Here is a 12,634-nt window from a genome sequence, read left to right as displayed (position 1 = left end):
TACGCACCCCGCCCTACGCAGCACGGCATGGGGGCAAGGGGATTAACCCCTTAGCCACCGGGCCCCCCCCTCCAGGAGCTGTCCCTACGCACCCCGCCCTACGCAGCACGGCATGGGGGCAAGGGGATTAACCCCTTAGCCACCGGCCCCCCTCCAGAAGCTGTCCCTACGCACCCCGCCCTACGCGGCACGGCATGGGGGCAAGGGGATTAACCCCTTAGCCACCGGCCCCCCTCCAGAAGCTGTCCCTACGCACCCCGCCCTACGCAGCACGGCATGGGGGCAAGGGGATTAACCCCTTAGCCACCGGCCCCCCTCCAGAAGCTGTCCCTACGCACCCCGCCCTACGCAGCACGGCATGGGGGCAAGGGGATTAACCCCTTAGCCACCGGCCCCCCTCCAGAAGCTGTCCCTACGCACCCCGCCCTACGCAGCACGGCATGGGGGCAAGGGGATTAACCCCTTAGCCACCGGCCCCCCTCCAGAAGCTGTCCCTACGCACCCCGCCCTACGCAGCACGGGCTCCCCACTGCCGACTGGATCAAGGCTTTTACCAGCCACGCCCAGCACAGAAGAAATCAGACTTGCCCACCTTGGGCTGGCACCCCTGCCCTCTGCCCACTCTGCACCACCGGCACCAAGGGGAAGGCCTGTTATCCACAGGGCTGGCCTGCAAGCCCCTGCAGGTGCCACAAGATTACACTGGAGCAAAGCACGCTGGGAGCTGTAGTCCCCACAGGCTGTGCCCCAGCAAGCGGACGAGGGTAGCTGCTTGGCCTCTGGGCTGGGCAGAACCTCTCTCACTGGGCACATACAGGCTGGAGAAACAGGTCGGGGCTGGGGCAGAAATTGCTCCCATGGGGTACCTGGCAGGACCAAATGGGAGGAGCCAGAGCTTGCCCCTCCCCCAGCCAGACACAGCATCTTGAGCAGTGAGGGGCCTTTATTGCAAACTAGTGTAAAACCAAAGCGTGGGGCCACTGCCTGAGGGAACAGGAGCCTGCCACTCCCACCCCCTCAGCTCTCCAGCACTCAGCCCTGTGGAGCAAGGGACGGCCAGCCCTAGAGCTGGGTTGGGGGGGTGGAGAGCCAGATCAGCGCGGGGCAGAAGCACTTGGGGTGAGGAGCAGAGGCATCGGCTGCCACACCTGCTCTGCCCGCGGAGAGGCCTGGCCGCATGCCAGCCGCATGCCAGCGAGGGGCTGAATGAGCTGCCACAGGGGAGGAGAGCAGCCCGCAAGCCCCCCAGGGCAAGAGCCCTGCTTGGCCCTTCTAGATGCTGTGTCATGGTCAGATTCAAGGCTCCGTGCTGGGGTCCTGAGCAGCTAGGCCCTGGGGCCAGACTCCTCCCCACGGCGAGGGGGCGGAGCAGCGATGTGTCAGCCAAACAGCCCCTTTGCCTTCTTCCTCTTGACCTTGGACACGGGCAGCTGGGCTCTCTGGGCCGGAGAGGAGGGAGTCTGGAACCAAAGGAACCTCTGTCAAACCAACAGGGATGCTCCTGCAGGCCGGGGCCGTGTGCACATCTCGTGCAAGCTCAGCGGTGCTGGGGGAGCTGCCACACGCCCTGAGGTGGTTTCAAGGTTGGCGTATGGTTCAGCGCTTTTTGCGCAAAAACTTGCCAGCTGTCTACACTGGCCGCTTGAATCTGCGCAAGAACATTGACTGTGTAATGTACAAAATCAGGGCTTCTTGCGCAAATCCCTTCACGCTCCCGCTCGGGAAAAAGCCCTTGCACAAGAACACTTGCTCAAGAGGGCCAGTGTAGACGGGAAGAACTGTTTTGCACAAAAAAGCCCCGATGGCTAAAATGGTGATCAGGGCTTTCTTGTGCAAATCGCGTCTAGACTGGCCACGGATGCTTTTCCACAAAAGCACTTTTTGCACAAAAGCATCCGTGACAATCTAGATGCACTTCTGCAGAAATACTTTTAACGGAAAAACCTTTCTGCTAAAAGTATTTCCACAAAATCATGCCAGTCTAGACGCAGCCCTTGAGTTTCCCAAGAGTAGCCCATTTAGGAAATTGCTAATTCGTTTGTTGGAGCGTCGCTTTCCTACACGTGTGTACCCCGGCTCCAGCCTCCAGTCAGGGCAGAGACTCCATTCAGAGTGTTGTTCTGGGACATCACAGGTGCACACAAGGTCACTGTTGTATCAGCAGACTGTCAGGGCTGCAAGCAGGTTTTCTGTTCAACTGTTTTCAAAAAGCAGCAACAGGGATGGAATTCACTTGCTGGGGTGTTTCAAAGTTCTAGAGAGTGCGTACGTAGGTTAAACATTTCCAGGCCTTTAAAACAACTCGCTTTTATAATCATTACAAAAAGCTGCACCTTTTAAGGCAAAATTGGTGGGCAATTTGTTTAGACATTTTGTGTGATGGACACACGACAGCATAACAGATTTCAGGCAAGGGAAAGCAAGTTCTTCCTTTCTTTCCACTGGCTCAGAGCAAAGGCCCATGCAGCCCAGGGTCCTGTCTGCTGACAGTGGCCAAGGCCAGGTGCCCCAGAGGGAGGGAACAGAGCAGGGAATCCTCATGTGATCCCTCCCGTCGCCCATTCCCAGCCCTGACAGAGGCCAGGACACCCTCCCTGCCCGTCCTGGCTAATAGCTATTGCTGGACCTGTCCTCCGGGAATGTATCTAGGGTTTGAAACTAACATTTACGGGAGGGACAGAAGTAAGAAGACGACGACGTGTCAAAAAGTATTTGACATGGTTAAGCCAGATTCGATTCATTTAGTAAGAATTGTCTGGGGCAGGATTGTGCCTCTTTTGTGGGATTTGCGGGAGCAGGTTTTGGCCAGTCTGCTCCGGGCTCCCTCCCATCTCGTAAAGCCTCCATGGGAAGTTCAGAGGAGACACGGCAGGGCGTCCTGGCTGGAGTGAGGGGGAATCAGGCTGGTGGAGCTACAGGAGCTGCCGTGGGGGTGGCACAACAGAGGAGCTGGAGGCTCTGCAGGCGAGCCAGGGTCACCTCGCTCCGTGCAGAAGGTGGCTCCGTACCTGCCCCACAGACGGGGCGAGGGCAGAGAAGGGGAAGTTCACATCCAAGGCTGGGAGGTGCCTCAGTGCTTGGGCTGGACACTTCCCATTAGGAGCTGAGACCCACCAGGTCCCCTAACAGCCACTGGACGGGAACAAGCTTTGATCCAATAGGGCCAGAAAGGCGTCATGCGCAGAGTGCTTGGAGCCAGCCAGAGCCAGCACCCCCTCGAGGGGAACGGCTCCTGCCCCATCCCCCGCCCCGAGCCAGCCAGCCCTGCATGGGGCCGGGTCAGCGCCAGCACCCCCTCGAGGGGAACGGCTCCTGCCCCATCCCCCGCCCCGAGCCAGCCAGCCCTGCATGGGGCCGGGTCAGCGCCAGCACCCCCTCGAGGGGAACGGCTCCAGCCCCATCCCCCACCCCGAGCCAGCCAGCCCTGCATGGGGCCAGGTCAGCGCCAGCACCCCCTCGAGGGGAACGGCTCCTGCCCCATCCCCCACCCCGAGCCAGCCAGCCCTGCATGGGGCCGGGTCAGCGCCAGCACCCCCTCGAGGGGAACGGCTCCTGCCCCATCCCCCGCCCCGAGCCAGCCAGCCCTGCATGGGGCCGGGTCAGCGCCAGCACCCCCTCGAGGGGAACGGCTCCTGCCCCATCCCCCGCCCCGAGCCAGCCAGCCCTGCATGGGGCCGGGTCAGTGCCAGCACCCCCTCGAGGGGAACGGCTCCTGCCCCATCCCCCACCCCGAGCCAGCCAGCCCTGCATGGGGCCGGGTCAGTGCCAGCACCCCCTCGAGGGGAACGGCTCCTGCCCCATCCCCCACCCCGAGCCAGCCAGCCCTGCTTGGAGCCAGCCAGAGCCAGCACCCCCTCGAGGGGAACGGCTCCTGCCCCATCCCCCACCCCGAGCCAGCCAGCCCTGCATGGGGCCGGGTCAGCGCCAGCACCCCCTCGAGGGGAACGGCTCCTGCCCCATCCCCCGCCCCGAGCCAGCCAGCCCTGCATGGGGCCGGGTCAGCGCCAGCACCCCCTCGAGGGGAACGGCTCCTGCCCCATCCCCCACCCCGAGCCAGCCAGCCCTGCATGGGGCCGGGTCAGCGCCAGCACCCCCTCGAGGGGAACGGCTCCTGCCCCATCCCCCACCCCTCCCCCACTGAGGCAGCCAGAGGGGCAAGGCCCTGCACCCCACACACAACCCTCTGAGGCAGCTACTCCTCGCTGCAGGCTGGTTTGTCAGGGCCTGAGGGGATGGGGCTGCGGAGCCGAACCCCTCCTTGGAACCCCTGGGGGGGGCAGGTACAGCTTGTCTGCTCTGTCCAGGCAGCTGCAGGCTTGGAAGCGGCACTTACCGCTGTGGCTCCCAGGCTCTGGGGCAGGTCAGAGGGCGGCTCGTCCTTTTCCTGCTGCGTGACCAGGGAGTCCAGAGCCTCCCCCGGCAGCGGGTGAGACGAGGCGAGCTCAGGGGGCTCGGCCTCCCCTGTCCCAGAGAGAGAAGGCAGGAGTCAGAGGCACGAGGGGCAGAGGCCAACAGTGAGGGGAGGAGCCGGTCCCTCGCGGACTGCAGGGAGCAAAGCAGCCCCAACACCGAGCTCCAGCTACCGGAGCCTCCCAGCCTGGCGGGCCAGACGCTCCAGGAGCACTGGGATGGGGCGAGGCCCGGGGGGAGGGCTCTATGGTACAAGCGGCCCTGGACACATTTCCATCTGGTTCCTCACCTGGGTGGGGGCGCTTCTGCCCTGCCCTCGCCTCCTGCCTGGCCACGGCCGTGTAGAGCTGCTGCAGGGTGTCCGCGAACGCCCGGCCGTCCCCCGCGCCGCAGAGCTGGGGCAGACGCTGCGAGGGACAGAGACACCGTCAGCCCCCTCCGGGCCAGGCCAGCGTCCTTGTCCAGACGGATGACGCGGCTGCTGACGATTCCGCTGGGGCAGCCAGAACCGCCGAGGGATCTCACCGATCCCGGAGGGCAGGCCTTAGGCTCCATCGCGTTGGAAACAACCCCCAGCGTGCTACACCGCCACTGCCTGCCCGGGGAGAGTCCCTCCCGGCACCACCCCACCCCGGCACAACCCCCTAGTGCCACGCTGGACCAGCCCCTCCCGACACCACCCCACCCCCCAGCACAACCCCCTAGTGCCACGCTGGGCCAGCCCCTCCCGGCAGCACCCCACCCCGGCACAACCCTAGTGCCACGCCGGGCCAGCCCCTCCCGGCAGCACCCCACCCCGGCACAACCCTAGTGCCACGCCGGGCCAGCCCCTCCCGGCAGCACCACACCCCCCAGCACAACCCTAGTGCCACGCCGGGCCAGCCCCTCCCGGCAGCACCCCACCCCCCAGCACAACCCTAGTGCCACACTGGGCCAGCCCCTCCCGACACCACCCCACCCCGGCACAACCCTAGTGCCACACTGGGCCAGCCCCTCCCGACACCACCCCACCCCGGCACAACCCTAGTGCCACGCCGGGCCAGCCCCTCCCGCCAGCACCCCACCCCGGCACAACCCCCTAGTGCCACACTGGGCCAGCCCCTCCCGCCAGCACCCCACCCCGGCACAACCCTAGTGCCACACTGGGCCAGCCCCTCCCGACACCACCCCACCCCCCAGCACAACCCTAGTGCCACGCTGGGCCAGCCCCTCCCGACACCACCCCACCCCCCAGCACAACCCTAGTGCCACGCTGGGCCAGCCCCTCCCGACACCACCCCACCCCCCAGCACAACCCTAGTGCCACACTGGGCCAGCCCCTCCCGGCACCACCCCACCCCCAGCACAACCCTAGTGCCACGCCGGGCCAGCCCCTCCCGGCAGCACCCCACCCCCAGCACAACCCTAGTGCCACGCCGGGCCAGCCCCTCCCGGCAGCACCCCACCCCCAGCACAACCCTAGTGCCACGCCGGGCCAGCCCCTCCCGCCAGCACCCCACCCCCAGCACAACCCTAGTGCCACGCCGGGCCAGCCCCTCCCGGCAGCACCCCACCCCCAGCACAACCCTAGTGCCACGCCGGGCCAGCCCCTCCCGGCAGCACCCCACCCCCAGCACAACCCTAGTGCCACGCCGGGCCAGCCCCTCCCGCCAGCACCCCACCCCCAGCACAACCCCCTAGTGCCACGCCGGGCCAGCCCCTCCCGGCAGCACCCCACCCCCAGCACAACCCTAGTGCCACGCCGGGCCAGCCCCTCCCGCCAGCACCCCACCCCCAGCACAACCCTAGTGCCACGCTGGGCCAGCCCCTCCCGGCAGCACCCCACCCCCAGCACAACCCCCTAGTGCCACGCTGGGCCAGCCCCTCCCGGCAGCACCCCACCCCCCAGCACAACCCTAGTGCCACGCTGGGCCAGCCCCTCCCGACACCACCCCACCCCCCAGCACAACCCTAGTGCCACGCTGGGCCAGCCCCTCCCGACACCACCCCACCCCCCAGCACAACCCTAGTGCCACGCTGGGCCAGCCCCTCCCGACACCACCCCACCCCAGCACAACCCTAGTGCCACGCCGGGCCAGCCCCTCCCGGCAGCACCCCACCCCCAGCACAACCCTAGTGCCACGCCGGACCAGCCCCTCCCGGCAGCACCCCACCCCCAGCACAACCCTAGTGCCACGCCGGGCCAGCCCCTCCCGGCACCACCCCACCCCCAGCACAACCCTAGTGCCACGCCGGGCCAGCCCCTCCCGGCAGCACCCCACCCCCAGCACAACCCTAGTGCCACGCCGGGCCAGCCCCTCCCGGCAGCACCCCACCCCCAGCACAACCCTAGTGCCACGCCGGGCCAGCCCCTCCCGCCAGCACCCCACCCCCAGCACAACCCTAGTGCCACGCCGGGCCAGCCCCTCCCGGCAGCACCCCACCCCCAGCACAACCCTAGTGCCACGCCGGGCCAGCCCCTCCCGCCAGCACCCCACCCCCAGCACAACCCTAGTGCCACGCCGGGCCAGCCCCTCCCGGCAGCACCCCACCCCCAGCACAACCCTAGTGCCACGCCGGGCCAGCCCCTCCCGGCAGCACCCCACCCCGGCACAACCCTAGTGCCACGCTGGGCCAGCCCCTCCCGGCACCACCCCACCCCCAGCACAACCCTAGTGCCACGCCGGGCCAGCCCCTCCCGGCAGCACCCCACCCCAGCACAACCCTAGTGCCACGCTGGGCCAGCCCCTCCCGGCAGCACCCCACCCCCCAGCACAACCCTAGTGCCACGCTGGGCCAGCCCCTCCCGACACCACCCCACCCCCCAGCACAACCCCCTAGTGCCACGCCGGGCCAGCCCCTCCCGCCAGCACCCCACCCCGGCACAACCCCCTAGTGCCACGCCGGGCCAGCCCCTCCCGGCAGCACCCCACCCCCCAGCACAACCCTAGTACCACGCTGGGCCAGCCCCTCCCGCCAGCACCCCACCCCGGCACAACCCTAGTGCCACGCTGGGCCAGCCCCTCCCGGCAGCACCCCACCCCGGCACAACCCTAGTGCCACGCCGGGCCAGCCCCTCCCGGCAGCACCCCACCCCGGCACAACCCTAGTACCACGCTGGGCCAGCCCCTCCCGGCAGCACCCCACCCCGGCACAACCCTAGTACCACGCTGGGCCAGCCCCTCCCGGCAGCACCCCACCCCCCAGCACAACCCTAGTGCCACGCTGGGCCAGCCCCTCCCGGCAGCACCCCATCCCCAGCACAACCCCCTAGTGCCACGCTGGGCCAGCCCCTCCCGGCAGCACCCCACCCCCCAGCACAACCCTAGTGCCACGCTGGGCCAGCCCCTCCCGGCAGCACCCCACCCCCCAGCACAACCCTAGTGCCACGCCGGGCCAGCCCCTCCCGGCAGCACCCCACCCCCCAGCACAACCCTAGTGCCACGCTGGGCCAGCCCCTCCCGACACCACCCCACCCCCCAGCACAACCCCCTAGTGCCATGCCGGGCCAGCCCCTCCCGCCAGCACCCCACCCCCCAGCACAACCCCCTAGTGCCATGCCGGGCCAGCCCCTCCCGCCAGCACCCCACCCCCCAGCACAACCCTAGTGCCACGCTGGGCCAGCCCCTCCCGGCAGCACCCCACCCCCCAGCACAACCCTAGTGCCACGCCGGGCCAGTCCCTCCCGGCAGCACCCCACCCCGGCACAACCCTAGTGCCACGCTGGGCCAGCCCCTCCCAGCAGCACCCCACCCCGGCACAACCCTAGTGCCACGCTGGGCCAGCCCCTCCCGGCAGCACCCCACCCCGGCACAACCCTAGTGCCACGCTGGGCCAGCCCCTCCCGGCAGCACCCCACCCCCCAGCACAACCCTAGTGCCACGCCGGGCCAGCCCCTCCCGACACCACCCCACCCCCCAGCACAACCCTAGTGCCACGCCGGGCCAGCCCCTCCCGGCAGCACCCCACCCCGGCACAACCCTAGTGCCACGCTGGGCCAGCCCCTCCCGGCAGCACCCCACCCCCCAGCACAACCCTAGTGCCACGCCGGGCCAGCCCCTCCCGACACCACCCCACCCCCCAGCACAACCCTAGTGCCACGCCGGGCCAGCCCCTCCCGACACCACCCCACCCCCCAGCACAACCCTAGTGCCACGCCGGGCCAGCCCCTCCCGACACCACCCCACCCCCCAGCACAACCCTAGTGCCACGCCGGGCCAGCCCCTCCCGGCAGCACCCCACCCCCCAGCACAACCCTAGTGCCACGCCGGGCCAGTCCCTCCCGGCAGCACCCCACCCCGGCACAACCCTAGTGCCACGCTGGGCCAGCCCCTCCCGGCAGCACCCCACCCCCCAGCACAACCCTAGTGCCACGCCGGGCCAGCCCCTCCCAGCAGCACCCCACCCCGGCACAACCCTAGTGCCACGCTGGGCCAGCCCCTCCCGACACCACCCCACCCCCCAGCACAACCCTAGTGCCACGCCGGGCCAGCCCCTCCCGGCAGCACCCCACCCCGGCACAACCCTAGTGCCACGCCGGGCCAGCCCCTCCCGGCAGCACCCCACCCCCCAGCACAACCCTAGTGCCACGCCGGGCCAGCCCCTCCGGGCAGCACCCCATCCCCAGCACAACCCTAGTGCCACGCCGGGCCAGCCCCTCCCGGCAGCACCCCATCCCCAGCACAACCCTAGTGCCACGCTGGGCCAGCCCCTCCCGGCAGCACCCCACCCCCAGCACAACCCTAGTGCCACGCTGGGCCTGCCCCTCCCGGCACCACCCCACCCCCCAGCACAACCCTAGTGCCACGCCGGGCCAGCCCCTCCCGGCAGCACCCCACCCCCCAGCACAACCCTAGTGCCACGCCGGGCCAGCCCCTCCCGGCAGCACCCCACCCCCCAGCACAACCCTAGTGCCACGCCGGGCCAGCCCCTCCGGGCAGCACCCCATCCCCAGCACAACCCTAGTGCCACGCTGGGCCAGCCCCTCCCGGCACCACCCCACCCCCAGCACAACCCTAGTGCCACGCCGGGCCAGCCCCTCCCGGCAGCACCCCACCCCCCAGCACAACCCTAGTGCCACGCCGGGCCAGCCCCTCCCGGCAGCACCCCACCCCCCAGCACAACCCTAGTGCCACGCCGGGCCAGCCCCTCCGGGCAGCACCCCATCCCCAGCACAACCCCCTAGTGCCACGCTGGGCCAGCCCCTCCCGGCAGCACCCCACCCCCCAGCACAACCCTAGTGCCACGCCGGGCCAGCCCCTCCTGGCACCTCCCACCCCCCAGCACAACCCCCTAGTGCCACACTGGGCCAGTCCCTCCCGGCAGCACCCCACCCCCCAGCACAACCCTAGTGCCACGCCGGGCCAGCCCCTCCCGACACCACCCCACCCCCCAGCACAACCCTAGTGCCACGCCGGGCCAGTCCCTCCCGGCAGCACCCCACCCCGGCACAACCCTAGTGCCACGCTGGGCCAGCCCCTCCCGGCAGCACCCCACCCCCCAGCACAACCCTAGTGCCACGCCGGGCCAGCCCCTCCCGACACCACCCCACCCCCCAGCACAACCCTAGTGCCACGCCGGGCCAGTCCCTCCCGGCAGCACCCCACCCCGGCACAACCCTAGTGCCACGCCGGGCCAGTCCCTCCCGGCAGCACCCCACCCCCCAGCACAACCCTAGTGCCACGCCGGGCCAGCCCCTCCCGACACCACCCCACCCCCCAGCACAACCCTAGTGCCACGCCGGGCCAGCCCCTCCCAGCAGCACCCCACCCCGGCACAACCCTAGTGCCACGCTGGGCCAGCCCCTCCCGACACCACCCCACCCCCCAGCACAACCCTAGTGCCACGCCGGGCCAGCCCCTCCCGGCAGCACCCCACCCCGGCACAACCCTAGTGCCACGCCGGGCCAGCCCCTCCTGGCACCTCCCACCCCCCAGCACAACCCTAGTGCCACGCTGGGCCAGCCCCTCCCGGCACCACCCCACCCCCCAGCACAACCCTAGTGCCACGCCGGGCCAGCCCCTCCCAGCAGCACCCCACCCCGGCACAACCCTAGTGCCACGCCGGGCCAGCCCCTCCGGGCAGCACCCCATCCCCAGCACAACCCTAGTGCCACGCCGGGCCAGCCCCTCCCGACAGCACCCCACCCCGGCACAACCCTAGTGCCACGCCGGGCCAGCCCCTCCGGGCAGCACCCCATCCCCAGCACAACCCTAGTGCCACGCCGGGCCAGCCCCTCCCGACAGCACCCCACCCCAGCACAACCCCCTAGTGCCACGCTGGGCCAGCCCCTCCCGACAGCACCCCACCCCAGCACAACCCCCTAGTGCCACGCTGGGCCAGCCCCTCCCGACAGCACCCCACCCCAGCACAACCCCCTAGTGCCACGCTGGGCCAGCCCCTCCCGGCAGCACCCAACCCCCCAGCACAACCCCCTAGTGCCACGCCGGGCCAGCCCCTCCCGGCAGCACCCCACCCCCCAGCACAACCCCCTAGTGCCACGCTGGGCCAGCCCCTCCCGCCAGCACCCCACCCCGGCACAACCCCCTAGTGCCACGCCGGGCCAGCCCCTCCCGGCACCACCCCACCCCGGCACAACCCCCTAGTGCCACGCTGGGCCAGCCCCTCCCGACACCACCCCACCCCCCAGCACAACCCCCTAGTGCCACGCTGGGCCAGCCCCTCCCGGCACCACCCCACCCCCCAGCACAACCCCCTAGTGCCACGCTGGGCCAGCCCCTCCCGGCACCACCCCACCCCCAGCACAACCCCCTAGTGCCACGCTGGACCAGCCCCTCCCGGCACCACCCCACCCCCCAGCACAACCCCCTAGTGCCACGCTGGGCCAGCCCCTCCCGGCACCACCCCACCCCCCAGCACAACCCCCCAGTGCCACGCTGGGCCAGCGCCTCCCGGCACCACCCTCACCCCCCAGCAGAACCCCCTAGTGCCACGCTGGGCCAGCACCGCCTGCCCGGGGAGAGCGCTCCCACCCCACAGCACCGAGGTAGTGCTTGGCAGTCTGCCATGCCAGTGCCTTGGGCGCTGTGACGGAGCCTCGATACACAGCACAGCTCTGGTGGCCTTCTGGGAGTTCAGTGGGGTGCACTGGAATATGCCCCTGCCTGCCCCCCACCACATCACCCGCTCTGCCCAGCATGTTCCTGAGCTGGCTCCATCCGAGCACTGGCAAAGCCGTCTGGGAGCTCCTGGCTTGGCATTGCATCCCGCACTGCCCTGCAGGGGCCGCTGGCCAATTCCAGCTGGGCGAGTCTCGGCCCACCCAGCGCCTCATGCTGCCCCCAGTCTAGTGGGCGTTACTGCAGGGCCACAGATGGCAAGTGCAGCTCCCTGTTCCCGCTGGCGCGGCCGCAAACCAGGGCAGCTTCCTCAGCCGGTGGGGACCAGGAGAGGTGACATGGGCAGGCCCGTGGAGCCAGGGCTGCGGAGAGGACCTACTTTCTTCTCACTGCCACTGATGCTGCAATAGCACCAGCCGGGATCAGGGTGCCCGTCCCGAGAGCCTGGCAGCCCAAACCGACGGGCGAGAAGGCAGGGTGACGAGCCGAGGCCACAGACGCTGACCCTGGGCTTCCTGTCCCTGGCCTGTGAGGAGAGGGGGTGGTGCCCGGCTTGCCATGTGCACATGGAAACCGTGGAGCTGCCTTAGGTCAGGGGAGCTGCATGTGGCCACCTCACCCTTGGCCCAGGGCCCCAGGCCCTGCTGCGTGAAGAGGTGGCTGGACTCCTGTGGCGCAGTGAGGGGCTGTCTGCTCTGTGACCCGGGTCCCCCTGCGCTGGGAGGGGAGATTCTCACTGACTCTCCCAATGTGGATTCACCCAGACACCCAGGCTCAGCTCCCAGGGAGAGACAGAGGGAGGAGGGCGGAGACCAGCACCTGGCTGGGGGGCAGGGCTCGGAGGAAGGGGCAGGGGCTGTCTGGGAAGCACGGAGAGAACAGGCTAAGCGGGGGGCCTAGGGACGATGGGCCCCTAACCCTGGGGTCTGAGGGATCCTGGCCCTGGGCCCTGTAGCCACATCACATGTGCAGGGCTGGCTCCTGAAGGAACAATAAACCCCTCTCGATTGTACCATGCGGAGTCTGTTCTTGCTGCTACGGGGGTGCAGGAGTCTGGGAAACCCCAACTCGCCGTCACCCCCCATCCCCAGACTCGCTGGGACGCTGCTGGCCTGGCAGCTCGGCACCAGTCTAGGCCCTGCCAGGCCAACGGGCGCCCGGGCCTG

The 12,634-nt window shown here is 69.5% G+C and overlaps 1 protein-coding gene across 2 annotated transcripts in view; it reads right to left on the bottom strand.

Moving 5' to 3' along the window:
• Positions 1–925: 925 nt before the first annotated feature.
• The window catches only part of NHEJ1 (non-homologous end joining factor 1), a 165,093-nt gene continuing 153,384 nt past the window's right edge, over positions 926–12,634 (bottom strand). For both annotated transcript variants that reach the window (XM_075932929.1, XM_075932927.1), the window contains exons 6-8: positions 4,700–4,817; positions 4,334–4,461; positions 926–1,460 (exon numbers count right to left, since the gene is read on the bottom strand). In XM_075932929.1, coding sequence (XP_075789044.1) covers positions 1,380–1,460; positions 4,334–4,461; positions 4,700–4,817 — 327 coding nt within the window. In that variant the 3' untranslated portion in view covers positions 926–1,379. The remainder of the gene's footprint in view (positions 1,461–4,333; positions 4,462–4,699; positions 4,818–12,634) is intronic.

This window comes from Pelodiscus sinensis, chromosome 7 (assembly GCF_049634645.1).
Source record: "Pelodiscus sinensis isolate JC-2024 chromosome 7, ASM4963464v1, whole genome shotgun sequence".
Classification (NCBI taxonomy): domain Eukaryota; kingdom Metazoa; phylum Chordata; order Testudines; family Trionychidae; genus Pelodiscus; species Pelodiscus sinensis.
Note: the sequence above shows the minus strand (reverse complement) of the source record. Positions and strands in the feature narration are given on the sequence as shown.